General features: G+C 35.1%; 1 protein-coding gene across 5 annotated transcripts in view; it reads left to right on the forward strand.

Moving 5' to 3' along the window:
• The first annotated feature begins 2,578 nt into the window (after positions 1 to 2,578).
• Positions 2,579 to 16,647, forward strand: part of LOC149776639 (uncharacterized) — a 55,675-nt gene continuing 41,606 nt past the window's right edge. For 2 of the 5 annotated variants that reach the window (XR_016416079.1, XM_089941145.1), the window contains exons 1-3: positions 2,613 to 2,708; positions 7,571 to 8,234; positions 14,329 to 14,452. Coding sequence is in view for 4 of the 5 variants with exons in the window: in XM_089941145.1 (XP_089797271.1) it covers positions 7,622 to 8,234; positions 14,329 to 14,452 (737 nt within the window). In the remaining variant the exon portion in view is untranslated. Of the gene's footprint in view, positions 2,709 to 7,570; positions 8,235 to 14,328; positions 14,453 to 16,647 lie in introns of all 5 variants that reach the window. The other 3 variants (XM_089941146.1, XM_089941149.1, XM_089941148.1) reach the window with 3 other exon arrangements.

Genomic DNA, 16,647 nt, shown 5'->3' on the forward strand with positions numbered 1-16,647 from the left:
TGCAGTTATATTGGCGAAATGTGCCGGGAAAGCAATACATTGACTGGCCTAAGGTGGCGGAGTTAAAATAGTTCCCGTGTTAGGGGATACTCGTATATTTTCTAAGGTGTGAAAAGTTGGCGGTACAGAAACCTGAAGAAGATAAACCATGCAGATGTGCGGTTGATAGATATTTGGCAGGTTGTTTTATCTGTTGTCTTACATTAATTAGAGTAAAATTTAGGTATAGAATGGACACGTCGGGCTAATCTTACGACTTCAAGCGAGAATCGCGCCAGCGTTTGACAACCGCTCGGTCTAGTAAGGACCCTTGGCTTGTAACGGAACTATGAAAAGTCATGGGTTTACAGTTAAAAACTACAAATTTAATGACTTGCACTTTTATAAACAAAAGTCATGGATTTGCATATATATATATATATATATATATATATATATATATATATATATATATATATATATATATATATTACAAAACTTAATTCCATGCATATACAAAAGTCATGGATTTACAGGTATATATTCCAAATTTAATTACATGAACATAAAAAAGTGATGGGTTTAAAGGTATATATTACAAATTCTACGATACTAATAAGAAATCCTACGATATTAATAAGAATGACAGGCTTCCTGTTTGTGAACATATAAGGTAATTACCCCCACCACCACCACCACGATAATCAATGTCCATTTTAATTCCTTTATCAAGACCCGGATCGCTTTATGACCACTTATTGTATCAAGTCACACCATTTAAGCCACTAAATTATTGACGTGTAGTATAAATAATAAACAGTTGTTACTGACGATCACATATTAAAAAGTATCAAGTACCGTCATTATGTGAGATATAATTTTGTTAACAAATATGACACCAAAAATATAAAGTGGTGGTTGAAACTTTTTTCATTAAAGATTCCAATATCGGCAGTAATATCTCGCTTAAGCTTACTATTGCCTTAAATCTGAGTTCGCCCGACTTCCATTTCGGCTGCAACTACAGGACTGACTTTCTAATATCTTTACACTTAGATTTACATTTGTTCCTCCTGAAATGAAGCTTTCTTAACTCTATTTCCAGTTGTTGTTGTTGTTTTGTTTTTTTTAAATGTACTTTTAAGTTTCTATCAAAACCAGATACAGACTTGGTAATCAAACCCAAAGCAAAAGAATCCAAATTTTCTTTTCCACCAAAAATAAAAATAATCTGTAGCTCTTGCTTTGTTAAGGAGAGATCAAAATGCCCAGCACGTTCAAGCCACTCATCCTTTTTAAAGGCTCTGACACTTGCTACGTAGGATTTGAGACAGTGTTCTCCACTTTAGATGACATCGAGAATGTTTGCTGGTTCACTAAACACTTATCAAATGTGTCAAGTTAAAATCTTTAATTGGGACAATCAAAATACCGAAACAAAGTCTATTTTAAAAATGTTTAAAAATTAAAATTATTTCTGAACAGTTTTAAAGAAATAAGTTTCCTGATAAGCCCTAATTTCTGAAACGACTCTATGGTCTTAAAAAAGGTAACAAAATGAAGCGAAACCAGCAAGTTTAGTAAAATTAAACAAACAATTTATATCCCAAGAATACAAAGTGAAGGGTGAAAAGACACTTACAAAATTGTATATGCAATTCCAAATAATTAATCATAAATCTCCTATCACAAATCCAAAGGAAATTTTCAGAATGAATGCCAATAATTTTGAATTTCATGATGTACCAAGTTTCTTAAATGATTTGACGTACCAACAGTCTTGAATATACTGATGTACTAATAGTCTTGAATATGCTGATGTACCAACAGTCTTGAATATGTTGATGTACTAATAGTCTTGAATATGCTGATGTACTAACAGTCTTGAATATGCTGATGTACTAACAGTCTTGAATATGCTGATGTACAATATTCTTGAATATGCTGATGTACCAACAGTCTTGAATATGCTGATGTACTAACAGTCTTGAATATGCTGATGTACTAACAGTTTTGAATATGCTGATGTACTAACAGTCTTGAATATGCTGATGTACTAACAGTCTTGAATATGCTGATGTACCATCAGTCTTGATGCATATAAACGATGTAATCCAGAATTTCTTTGAATGAATTAACAAGAATTTGTTTTTACAAAAGTATGTTTAGAGTGAAACTATTTTATAGCAGTTATTAAAACCCTGCAGTACAATGTGTGGTAATTCAGATGATACAAACATTAAGTGATGTTACTGTTCCGCAGTAAAATTTAGAATCAATACTGTATGTACAAAATACTTTATTGTTTCCTCAATTACTTTAATAGCTGTAACTGTATTGTACATTACTGTCCTTTGCAGTACATTATCGTGTTGACGCAAATAAAAAAACATAATAAAAAAGAAGGACGAACAATGCGAAAACACGAGATAAAAAAAGTATCTGTATTTAAATATACTTACTTATTTCATGTTTTTTCACACCGACGTCTATTTGTACAAATAAAAGAATAAAACATCAGACTCCTATATTAAAAGTCTATGAATCGTTAGAATGAAACAAAGATATTTTTCAATAGGAATAGTTTTTAACTTTGCACCGGTCAAAGCGGAAGTTGTTTCTTAACCTGTTCGACCAGAAAGAAAAGTAGGCATTGATTTTGTACAGATCTGCAAATGAATCAAATGGATTGACACTTCAGATCAGTAATGTTTGACATATCAGTAAAGGCACATCATAGTTCCAACGCTTTCGTTATAAATTGTTTGGTTACACACTGGAAAGCCAAACTTGGTTGACGAATTTTCGCTTGGGCATGTTATTGTTGGTGGTGTAGTGGGTGGGGGAAGGGTTGTTGTAGTTCGTTTAGTTCAGCATCGCGAATAACATCTACTAGGGTTCATACGGTCTTTGAAGGTTTTTGACAGTTTGGGAAAAATGAGATAGCATTTTCAAGTTTGGGAAAATCGGGCAGATTACCATGAGGTCTTTAAAAGTCTTTGAAAATTGAAATAAACCCAGACATGATAATTTTTTTCCACAATCAGAAAATATATTGTCCAAGGTTGTTAGATTAGGATGTAGTTGAGTTTTCCTGGTTTCTTTCTTTCAATGACCCGTTCAGTTTCATTTAATCAGTAAACAATTATGTCGTATTTTGCATTTGTTGTTTTACCAGGTAATGTAACTTTTATACAAGATGTTAGCGAAAATAGGTATTTGAAACCTGTGGTCTTTGAAAGTTTGGGAAAAATCTTAGAATTTGTCATTGAGAATTCTCTATGAACCCTCTCTATGTCTGTAGCTCGGTGAAGTTTCACATGAGCATCTCAGAATGTGCCTAAAATTACCTGAATCATTTCGAGAATTGTCTGTTTGCATGTTAGTCCAGTAATGAAAGACATATAACATGTTATTTATGTTTTGGTGCTATGTCTTACTGTTGTCCCACAAAGTAAGACAGCACATGTTTTTGTTTGTTTTAGTGCTATGTCTTCCTGCCCAAATAACAGGCTTGTATAGCGTGTTCCGATGTTGGTTGACATTGGAATGAGTAGTCAGAGTTTCAGGAATATCTCACACACTTGGCAGCCCATATCAACACTCTTCCACAAATTGATATATAATTAATATACTTACTGGGCTGTTTTTATCCTGGTGGAATCAAAATCTGACACTAGCAAATAGACACATTTTCATATTCCATTGACATACATTTGAATTTGTTGAAATGCAATGGTAGTCGAGGTATGCCAAAGTAGGTTCATGTGGGGGATATGTTTCTTGAATGAAACAAAAAGTTGCATGCATTTCCAGTAGGCATAATATATTTTTATTTGTTTTGTTAAAGAATAATATTTCAACTTAACCTGATTTTGGCATTCATGGCTTTCATCGCTTTCCAGCCAACTGAAATGTAGGCCAATAATACTTGAGAACAGCTCCATTTCTTTTGTGAGAATTTGAATTTATTAGAGAAGACACATCAGAAAACGTAATTCTGACTAAAACATTATGACTTTACTTTGTAGAAAGGCGTCATTACTTTAGTTGCCAGTTGTGTGAGATATTCCTGAAAATTTGACTTTTCTTATGATGTTAATAGACATAAAAACACGCTACACAGCACCATTAGTTTGGGAGTAAGATCCTGATGCCCAAAACATAAATATCAGTGTCGAGGTCTTACATGTAGGACTATGTCTTACTGCACTTATAAGGGCCTTGTGTAGCATGTTCCGATGTTGATTGACATTGAAAAGAAAATTTTAAAGAATATCTCATATACTTGACAGCATATATTGAAGCTTTTCCACAAATTTAGGTCATGTTGATTTAGGTGGACATTACTTGGATGTCTTTTTTCCAAATAAATTCAAATTCTCAAAGAAGCAAATGAACATGTTTTCAAGTGATGTTGACCTACATTTCAGTTGGTTGGAATGTGATGGAAATAGGGAAGGCTGAAATTGGATAAATTGATGATAAATATCTTGAATGAAATGAAGCTATCTAAACACTTTCTTCAATATTAGTATATTTTTATTCATTTTGGTAAAGAAACATTCTTTAGCCTAATCTGATTTTGGCATTCTCAGCTTCCATCGCATTCCATCCAGCTGAATGGAACATGAAAATGTGTCCATTTGCTACCATCAGATTTTGATTCCATCAAGATAAAGACAGCAAAGTAAGTATTATTGATTAGATTTAAATTTGTCAATATGGGCTGCCAAGTGTGTGAGATAGTCTTGAAAATTTTACCTCTTGTTTTCCTGCCAGTAGGCTTCGGAACATGCTACACTACACAAGACTGATATTTAAGCGTTAAGACATATTACCAGAACAAAAATATCATGTGATATGTCTTTCATTGTAGGATTACAATACTGCCTTGCTACTATGTTGTAGCCTCAAGACAAAATAATCCAAAAGTCTTTAATGGAGTAACAAAAGTACAGTCCCAGTTACCAAACAGTTGTCTCATCCTATACAGTGTACATGTCTTTTTCACATATGTATTTGATTTGTCCAAATAAGCCCAAGACATTCGTGTGCATTACTTTTTGGCTGCAACGGGGGAAATTTTCCATACCTTATTTTCTGAAGCATTTCTTTTTTAATACTACTATTAAAATTTTAGCATTCGTTTTTTTTAATTGATTGCCCAAAAGGTATTGGGAAAAAGGATACATCTGTAGAAATATGGCCAATTTCCCCCATGAGCTTATCTATCAATGGATTGGGGGATTTGGGGGGAGGGTGCTAAATCTGTAACTGGGATTATGCTCTAGGACAAGAGTGGTTTAAATGTCAACTTTAAGTTCAGGAGGTATGAGTGTACAAAATCGTATTTTCACCTTCAATTTGATTAAAATCGGATCTCAGTTTCACAGTCACAGTGGTATCGGACTTAGATCACTGGTGCTCGTATTGTTACTTACAGTTTAACTGTCAGTCATATATATAGTATAAAGTAATACACTGTATGACTGAAAGTTAATTTGTAAGCAATGATACGATCCCCTGTGATTTAGATTGATTTAGATTGTGATGTGTCAGGTATGTCAATATTGTGAAAATACATTTACTCATCTCATCAGTGCGATTAAAGTTTCCTCAGGAAAATTTTAAAAAACAATTGACAAGCCCAACAGGCACCTCACTTGGAATACAGGATGGGCACAATGTAAAATTAGAGGGGCCCCTGGTGTTGGGCTCTGAGAGTTTTTTTAGCACTGTAGTGCCATCATTTATCTCAAATTACATCAATCAGTGTTCACTGTTGTTTGTAGATCCCTCCAGTACTTTATTGGAGCACCTAGGATACACTGGATTCAAATAAGCTAGTAAACCTAAGCATTTGATTGCATTTACTGACATTTCTTGCAGAGTTGGCAGCTGCATTCTTGAATTGCTAAAAAGGCAATTGACCAGTTTAATGTTTTAGGAACCATTAAGAATATTTACTCAGTCAGGGATGGTCCTGGCTTTTAAAAAGCTGTCGCCAAAAATATCGCCAACCTCAATATTTTGTCGCCAATTTTCAAAAAGTGTCGCCAGAACAAGTAGTGTACATATTTCCAAGTGTTAATTCAGTCTATTAATGTAACAGGCAATGAAAATTACAAAAGATGGGTTAGTTAATTCTTTAATTACAACAAGCATTAACAAAATCTTACAAAGTGTTACATGAAGATCCGTCGCAATTTTAGGGCTGCCCACTTGTTGAATGCAGTTTCAAAATCTAATTTTTCACATCTGTACATGCTGATTCTCATGAAATTCTCGAGAGATGAGATGCAGAGTTTATTTCTGATGTCAGTTTTTATGAGGTTCATCTTACTGAATCCACTTTCACAGTCCACAGCACTGACAGGTGACACCAGTAGTCTGTCAGCAGTCCCCCCCCCCTTATGGCTAGCTTCACAAAGCTTGTAGTGAATTGCTTCCTAAATCCCAAGAATGATCACTGAATGCTGTATAAATTTTCTCGACAAGCAAAATAGGATCTCCATTGCCACGAATGAAACTTACACGAGTCAACACCTGGCAATATTGGACCATATATATAAGCATAAATTCACACCCAATTTAGAGATTCTTTCACTCTTGTATTTTGAGAAATAAATAATTATTATTAATTATGCAAAACTGGTTGTTGATTTTTTTTTGGTGCTATTTCTCGTTTTGGAGTTTAAGTCTCAGCAGCCGTAACACGGATTGATGGCAAAAGGAAAAGATCAATGAGTAAAATGCTGCACTGGCGACAGACATAATTGTGATTGAGATTTTTCCATTTGCTTTGTATTTATGCACAGTAGTCGGTACTTCAAAGGTTATCAGTTTTCTATGAAGGTTCAGCAAAACTATTGTACTGGTATATGTAAAAAACAAAACAAAACAACAACAGAAGATTTAGCCATTCAATTAATTGTATCTGTTCTATTCGCGTCTTCAGAAGTCGGTCAGTTGTAGGTATAGTTCGGTAGCATGATTGACTGTATCACAGCATACAGTACTCAGCCCAGATGTCAGCATAAGCAGATTATGATGTAACAATGCACAGTAAAGATGGGGTTGTCAATATGAACAAAGGATTGTTTGTGTAACAGATTGATTCCAATGCATTGCTTAGTCAAGTTTGTGGCTTCCTTTCATTCTCCCTTTTAATTTATCCAGTCCAAATCTATGATTGTATGTACAAATTAAATAACTAAAAAGTCTGTCGCCAAAAAAATCGCCAGATGGGATATTTTTGTCGCCAATAAGGAAAAAAAATCGCAATTTGCGACATTGGCGAAGCCCAGGACGATCCCTGTCAGTAGAACATATCATTGTTGCTATTGGATCAAAACAGGTGTCTGATCTTTCCAAAATATATAGCCTGTCATGTGTTTAAAAATGGTATGAAACCCACAACAACAATTAGTACTTGAATTCAGCACTTGGTAAGCCTAGATACAGTGTTCTTTTAGTCTACTGGTCTGTGGTTGTTTTGCTATGGGCACAAGATTGGTTGGATCCTGTGACTTGCAATAGTAAATGACTGCTTGTAAAAGGCTTGTACATTTTTGTCTTTATCTTTTAGAATTACTGAAGATGATGTAGTCACTTGTAAAGAGTGGGAAAGTTGTTTACCATGGCAACTGGAGGTGTACCACAAAGACGTCAAAGTGTTTCAGCAGATGATGAAGAACATGGTGCTGCAGGTGGGAGTCGACCTTCACGCCCACGTTGTCCTAGCTTTAGCAGAGAAGATGATGATGATGAAGAGAGAGCAAAAGAAATAGAGGGGCTAAAACAGCGAGGTATTCTGCCTAAGGATTTCCCTGTGCTGGGATCGAAGTCTGGTGAATATAGCGCAGAGGAAGTTGCAAAGGAAATTCAGGAGCTTTTAGCGAAGGGATCAATTTCAGAAAAAGATGCTGAACATCTTATGCAGATGCACAAGATGAAACAGCTAAATGTAAAGATGAATGTTAATGATGATGATGATGAAGATGTGACAGAATTAATTCCTTTTCAATTTGACTCTGACGGTATTCCAGTTAATTGGAGCAAACTTCGATCTTTACAGCGGCAGCCATTCATCCTTGTTGAATTAAAGCCAGGACAGATGGAATATGATAAAATTATGGCTGAGTTTACAAGAGCAAAAGTAAAAGTGACAAAAATTGAAAGGATTCAGAATCTGAGACTTTTAGATAGATTTAAAGCAGAACTTGAAGAAATGAAGAAACATCGTTCCCATTGTGAGTACATGTATTTGGAAATAAGAAAACTGATCATAGCACCAATTATAATTTAACTCACATAATTTAATTACAGATCACATTTTTATATCACTTCAGTTTGAAAGGTAGCATAATGATTATCTATGCTGTACTCAGTTAAAGGATGCTAGCTCATCAGTATTTATTCTTGGCTGGGGAATTTAAACTAAATTCTCAACATACAAGAAATCTGCTGAATCTGCAAAAAATTATGCATGATATTTGCTAGCCAAGCCATTGTTTAGTTATACAGGAGATCTTACTTTTTGTCCATCTTCCATCTGGCCATTATTGCCACTACTCCTGAACTTGGTAACTAATGAAAATTGTGCTTCTAAAACATCCAGGATGGCTGATATAGTTGCCGTCTTGAAAATCATTTTGTTGCTAGTCCTGATGAATGGAAGGTCATTTCATTATGGGATTTTCAAGGAACTACTTCCTATGATATCTGGTTGGTCCAGACTGCAAATCTTGTCAATTTGACATTCAATGTGGCCACTACAGCAGACATTATAAAAGTTTTGATATTGCTAAACCTCCTGAACATAAAGTGACCATCTTAGAAAATGCTTTTATTACCTCAACTCCAAATTTGATGGTCATATCGGAGAATTTTGTCTTGTTTCTCCAAAATGAAAATGATGACAGTCTGAAGCCCAGTATGGTTGGGATGGCTGCCATCATGAAAGTTTTGTTTTTGCTACATCATCTGAATGAAAAGTCTTATAGGCATGGATTTTCACCAGAATACCTCTTGTGATGTCTCGGTGGTCCTGAATGAAAACAGTACCTCCAGGGAATTGAATATGGCTACCACAGTGGCCATCTTGAAAATCTTTTTATCTTCACTTGAATGGATGGTTGTATCAACATGGGGTTTTCACTAAAAGACAGCAAGTCTAGTTTGTCCTAAACAAAATTGGTGCTAATCTGATACTCATTATGGCAGCCACAGTGACCATCTTGAAAATCTTGTTATTCCTACTTCTCATAAATGGAAAGTCATATTAGCATGGGGTTTTCACTGGAAGACTTGCAGTTTCTAGTTGGTACCAAACAAAAATGGTGCTAGACTACCATGGCAGACATTTTGAAAATCTTGTTATTGCTACTTTTCCTAATAAATGGATGTTTTCACTAGATGAAAGATTATGATATTTAGTTGGTCCTGAATGAAAATGGTGCTAAGCTGACCTCAAAAATACCTCCCACAATAATCATATTGAAAATCATGTTACTAGTTCTCGTGAATAAATAAATAGTCATTTCACCAGAAGTATTCTAATGATGTCCAGTTTGTCTTAGATGAATCTAGCAATGCTGCCACAATGTCTGATTTGAAAATTTTATTGTTGAAGAATGCGAGAAATGGTTTCAGCACTCTGCTGTTAAAAAGAAGGAATCGTCTTGTCATTAGTTACCGAAAATTCTTCTTGTTTATTTGTTATATTCCTCCAATACCGTTGTGGCACAAATTTTGAAGTGTGCCATTTTTGGTGGATTTTGTTGTTGCCTTATGAATTTTAAGTAGGAATTTATTTCAGTGAGAAAGGAAACTATTGACAGTAGTTAGACCCCTTCTCAGTCAAGGTAACTCTAACTCATTCAGATTGGAATTGACTCTCTCGCCGAGTCTGTGCTGCTGTTTGTTTTTTCACAACATCATGTTGAGTCACTGATTACTTATACCAGCATGAAAGGAGACATTCCAAACTTGTATGCTTTAATTACTTTACGCATCATTTAGTAGTAAATTTTGCATGAAACCTACCTGTTACGTTGTGTCTGTTTGGATTAAGTTTTGAGGTGTGTCACATTTTGCATGAAATTTATCTGTTGTGTTGTGTCTATTTGGATCGAGTTTTGAGGTGTGTCACATTGTGCATAAAACTTATCTGTAGTGTTATGTCTGTTTGGATTAAGTTTGGAGGTGTGTCACATGGTGCATAAAACTTATCTGTTGTGTTGTGTCTATTTTGGAGGTGTGTCACATGGTGCATAAAACTTATCTGTTGTAGTTGTGTCTATTTGGATTAAGTTTGGAGGTGTGTCACATTGTGCATGAAACTTATTGAAATGATTTATAAATTTGTTTTGCACCCAGAATTCCATGAGCAAGTAACACTGACCTGGGTCCCCAGATTTAAGGGACAAAACAAATTTCAAGATGGCGAAACAATGCTGCTTGAGATCGTGCATTTTGAACTGTTTTCATTGACTGAAGTAAAAATGTGACCCATTGGTCTAAGGCACTCACCTGTATTGATCATTGCCACCTCACCTCAGTCCACATGGGTTTGAGTCCCAGCTTGGACAATGTGGGTATGTGAGAAAGCTTGACAGTAACTTCCTCTGAGTCTGTGGTTTCCTCCTGGGATTTTCTCAGGTTTTTCCAGCACCAGATAACTAGCCACCATACATAACTTGAGAATAAGCATTGGTGTGTGATAGAAAAAGCATGTGTAACTTGAGAATAGGCATTGGGTGTGTGATAGAAAAAGCATATGTGACTTGAGAATAAGCATTGGGTGTGTGATAGAAAAAGCATGTGTGACTTGAGAATAAGCATTGGGTGTATGATAGAAAAAGCATGTGTAACTTGAGAATAGGCATTGGGTGTGTGATATAAAAAACGTGTAACTTGAGAATAGGCATTGGGTGTGTGATAGAAAAAGCATGTGTGACTTGAGAATAAGCATTGGGTGTATGATAGAAAAAGCATGTGTAACTTGAGAATAGGCATTGGGTGTGTGATATAAAAAACATGTGTGACTTGAGAATAAGCATTGTGTGTATGATAGAAAAAGCATGTGTAACTTGAGAATAGGCATTGGGTGTGTGATAGAAAAAGCATGTGTGACTTGAGAATAAGCATTGGGTGTATGATAGAAAAAGCATGTGTAACTTGAGAATAAGAAGTAGATATGCAGTATAAGCAGGTGTAACTGGAATAAGCCATGGATATGTGATATAAGTATGTGTAACTTGAGAATGGATGTTATGTGAAAGTAGCATGTGTTAATTGTAGAATAAGCAGTGTGTATGCAACTGAATCATGTGTTAACTGTAGAATAAGCAGTGTGTGTGTGATTTAGATTTTTAATGTAGCTTTAACAGTTTTTTCAGTCATATCGCTATGATGTCTGCAGTGTGGCAGTTTATGTGACATCTAGCACTGGTTCATCATGCCGCAGATATGTAGCATGATGTCCCACCCAGTCACATTATCCTGACACCAGACCAACCAGTCCTAACACTAGCCTCTTAATGCAGAGTGCCTGGTGAGGCAGCTGTTAGTACCATTTTTGTAAGTTTTTGGTATGACTTGGCCGGGCTTCGAACCCACAAGCTCCCGCTTCTGAGGTGGACACTCTAACCACTAGGCTACCAGAGTGGTACAGAATAAGCAGTGTGTGTTAACTTTAGTATAAGTATTTTGCATGTAACAGAAGCATGTGTAACTTTAGAATATGCGGTGTATGCAACAGAAGCATGAATAGTATTATCTGCTGTTGAATCTCAGACTGCTATCTGCCAAATTTCAGACTGCTATTCCCTGCATGACCTTACTAAAGGTTGATCTTTGCATACATTTGACTGCTGAAGTGGTCTAAGTGGTTAGAGTGTCTGCCTCAGATGTGGGTTTGAAAGTGGGATCAGCTGCCTCACTTGATGCTCAGCATTAAGAGGTTAGTGTTAGGACTGTTCGGCCTGGTGTCAGGATAATGTGACTGGGTGGGGCATGATGCTAAATGTCTGTGGCATAGGTGGTGCTATACAGTTTCGAATTTTGCATAGGGTTAGGAATTTAAAGAAAAAGAATGTCCCCGGCTTTCCTCACTGGTTATACTGGCTATTTAAAAAAGACCTTGTATATCTTAGGTATAATGCAAAGAACCTTTAATTCCCTTTATTTTGGTGTATGATTGATGGGTGTACTATGGGTTATAGAGTATACAGCTTGGCCTTACTTCAAATGTGCACCTTTCAAAAAAGTGCTAGCTCTACTTGGTCATTTTCACTTCCTGAACTTCAGAGGTCAATTGTATAAAAAAGAGCCGATAACTTTTTTCACATTTTATATATTTGGTAATTCATTCATTGCACTTTCAGAAGCTGGTATTGTCTAGTCTGGCAAAATTCATTTTCCCTATTTTAATAGCTGCTATGTATAGTGTACTTTAGACTAATTCAGACTGATTTTTTAACACAAGGGAGCAGTCATTTTAGTTAGCATTGTGCTTAAGTCATGTAAAATTTCCAAAAGTACAATATCCAAAAGAAATATCATCCACATTACATTAATGTAGCATAGAGGTATGCAAACGTTCTCTCCACTGTGCATGTTTTAAATGCGAACTACTTCACCTTACATATGTCACTCTCTCAAAAGTATATATTATCTGGTGAGCGCCACCATAAAGAAGATGTAGGTATTATTTTTTATGATTTAATTATGTTTATATGGCTGAAACATTTAAGTCGCAAGCATCAAAACAATCCTTATGAATAATTCTCCTGCCTTTTTCCCCACAGAACAGTATTTATGAGTGTCAGAGTCTCTAACAAGTCCAGCCTACCCCCCCCCCCATGATAAAAGTGAGCTATTTTAAGAATGCACATTACATTTTGTAAACATAGCAACCAATGTTATGCTGAATGACAGGAACATGAAACTAGCCAGATTTATTTCTGAGATATCAACAATGAATTTTACAATTAGAAAAGGGAGGTAACTCATCAGCTTCATAAAGGTCATAGGTCAAAGTGTAAAATATTTGCCTATTGTTTAATATGGAAGAAGCGAATTCACTTTCTCTTCATTTATTTTTTTATTTCATTGCAAATAAATGAAAAGAAACATTTTCACCATATATTTCTGTTACTTATTGCAACAGTTTTAAATTTATGTTGACTCTATTCCTATATTCTAAGCCTTCTAATTTCCCCATAATTAAGGTCACTACTCACACAAACATACCTCATGGCAAATTATGTAAGCAAGAGAAAAATGATCATAATTAGCTTATTTTCATGCTTAAATGCAGTATGAATGTACCATTTTATTCAGAACATCATACATAATTATATGAAAATAAAAAAAAATAATTGCAAACATTTTTTTATTTTCTTTAAGGTGGCGCTATACAGTTTCGAATTTTGCATAGGGTTAGGAATTTAAAGAAAAAGAATGTCCCCGGCTTTCCTCACTGGTTATACTGGCTATTTAAAAAAGACCTTGTATATCTTAGGTATAATGCAAAGAACCTTTAATTCCCTTTATTTTGGTGTATGATTGATGGGTGTACTATGGGTTATAGAGTATACAGCTTGGCCTTACTTCAAATGTGCACCTTTCAAAAAAGTGCTAGCTCTACTTGGTCATTTTCACTTCCTGAACTTCAGAGGTCAATTGTATAAAAAAGAGCCGATAACTTTTTTTACATTTTATATATTTGGTAATTCATTCATTGCACTTTCAGAAGCTGGTATTGTCTAGTCTGGCAAAATTCATTTTCCCTATTTTAATAGCTGCTATGTATAGTGTACTTTAGACTAATTCAGACTGATTTTTTAACACAAGGGAGCAGTCATTTTAGTTAGCATTGTGCTTAAGTCATGTAAAATTTCCAAAAGTACAATATCCAAAAGAAATATCATCCACATTACATTAATGTAGCATAGAGGTATGCAAACGTTCTCTCCACTGTGCATGTTTTAAATGCGAACTACTTCACCTTACATACGTCACTCTCTCAAAAGTACATATTATCTGGTGAGCACCACCATAATGCCCCAGTGCTAGACATTCCTGTATACTGCCACATTGCAGACATCATAGTGATATGACTGGAAAATTGTTAAAGCTACATTAAAAATCCAAATGATACACACACACACACACACATACTTGTGTATACACGCAGTACATTTTACATACTTAGGAGCAAACAGCATCATATATTGGAATTGTTCTTTTGGTTTGTCATGTAGGTCTTCGCTCAGTATAGTCTTTTTGATTTATTGAATTAATGTCAGTCAGGGTTTGTTTTTCTATTTCAATCAACAGCATTTAGTCCAAATATCCGCTACCTATATCATGGTACGAGTGTGGAAAAGTCCCGAATATGCGAGGAGGGTCTGGACCAGAGATTAAGCAGAATGGGTTACTTTGGAAAGGGCATTTATTTCAGGTAAATCTCATGCTGTTTGTGTTTGGTACATCATTACCCATAATAAGCCACAGTATAATTTTGAAATATAATTTTAATTTTAGTTTAAAGCGAATGCTGGCCTCCATACTTGATTGAATGTTCATAGGATACCATGAATTACAGGCTTTTTTTAACACATTAACCCCTGGAGCTTTTTGTCATTTTTGCCTAAAAATTGAGTAGGAAACACATTTTGAAAGTTATTTCTAAATAGACTCGAAAACACCAAATCCCTGGTCATCTTTCAAAAACATACTGCCTAGTGGTGTTAGAAACATCAATTTTTGTTGGCTATTTGACTCGTGCATGAGCAGAAGGGTAAAAGTTGGACTTTTTTATTTTTATTTTTGCTAAACGGAGCCATTATTTTTGTTTGGAGACCACTCTTTATTCCAAATGCCCATCTTATCCTCCTTTTTGCAAAGGGACTCATCTGTATGTTTGCAGTTCATACTGGTTTGCCTTAGATCTGAGACCAAAAAGCCTAAAATCCGGACACAAAATCAGATTCTGACCACAGGCAGATTTTTTTCTATCTGTATTTTGTAGTGCAACTAGATATTCCAGATTATTTGGTATCATTGTAGAGCTACATCTGTCTACCTTTCTATAATACCACCCACTTTAGTGTATCATGCATGACCATGACGCTACAGAGCTCGGCAGTAGGCTACTACCAACTGCCCCGTAAAATCGTCACAAGGGGTTAATGTGTTAAGGTCACCATCACATCAATTCTTGCATGCCGCCATATTGGCATGCTGGATAGAAGCATTGGTTTTTCCTTTGCGTGATGTAAAACAACCTGCATTATGTTTACAGTCACATGACTAAATCCCCAGTACACACATGGAACATTTTGTTCTGCCACATATTCAGTTCTTAGCTCACTGTGCTGTAAGGCTTAGGTCATAGTCCATTATGCATTGTCTGTTCAGAACTGTTATTTCCAAGTTCTTTTTTTAAAATAAAAATAAACCACTTTTAATTAAAAATGTTACACGATTTGACATGGAGAATTCAGGCATCAAGGCCCTCAACACTGTTTCAGTGGATGCCAATATAATCACTGCTACAAAACATTGAAAACCTTTAAACAACTTCTGACAAAACCGTCTAACAGTATTTGACTAAATTTGGCAGAAAGCATCCTGGCATGAGGATCTTTCAGAATTGTTCCAGTGGTTCCAATATGCCATATGATATGGCAAAATGATCTACTACCATAAATGGGACCTTATGCTGGCAAACATTGTTTTTGCTCATATATGTATGTCCAAATTAGATGCTGATTCCACAGATGTGGATATCGGTAATGGCATTGTGCTTATTATGCTTTCATGAGATTCGGGTTCTGCAGGATGTTTAATGTCATTCTTGTCACCATAACACATTTTAGAATTAGCTTTATGGTAAGGGCAGTGTGCATTTTGAACTTGATTCCAGCCACTGAAATTTCTATTGTTATTTATATCTAATTTGTATTTGTTGGCTTTTCTTAATGATTATATATTATGTACATCTGTATTTTGTTCTTGACCTTGCCAAATACCAAGTTAATGGTGTACCTGACCCGTGGCATTTTTTAAAAATAAACATAATACTTTGCTAATATTTTTCTAAGATTGCAGATTAAATATTCCAATCATTATTAATGGTAAACATGTTTGCATGAATTGGGGCTAAGATACAGTCTTGATTCTAACCATCTAGAATGGTAGCTTCCATTAAGTTCATAGAGTATATTTAGAAAATGGTAAATGTGACTTCGGTAAAATAGAGGGGTATATAATCTTGTTTCCCTTAGAATTATTCATTCTTTCCTTAATATCTGAAGCATAATCAGTCTTATTGTTGTGTTCAGTGTTTAATTTGGTTATGTTTATTTATTCCAGTTATTACTCGCTGCAATTACAAAGTACTCAATAATATTCTTGGACTGAAACATTAATTTGGAATTATAGTGGATTTAGAAAAGAACATTTTGGATTATATTATTGTGATACATCAAGAAACTATTAGCACATTGAGACTAAAGGCACATTCATTATCAAAATTTATTTGGAATACCACAGGAATTCATTTGGAACTTCATACAGTTGGACTTGTGATATAAATTTTATGACTATTTGGGAGTTAATTCACAATTCTAGTAATTGTTTTTATATTTTCAC

Source organism: Sinohyriopsis cumingii, chromosome 18 (genome assembly GCF_028554795.1).
Source record: "Sinohyriopsis cumingii isolate HCF-2022 chromosome 18, ASM2855479v2, whole genome shotgun sequence".
Lineage (NCBI taxonomy): Eukaryota > Metazoa > Mollusca > Bivalvia > Unionida > Unionidae > Sinohyriopsis > Sinohyriopsis cumingii.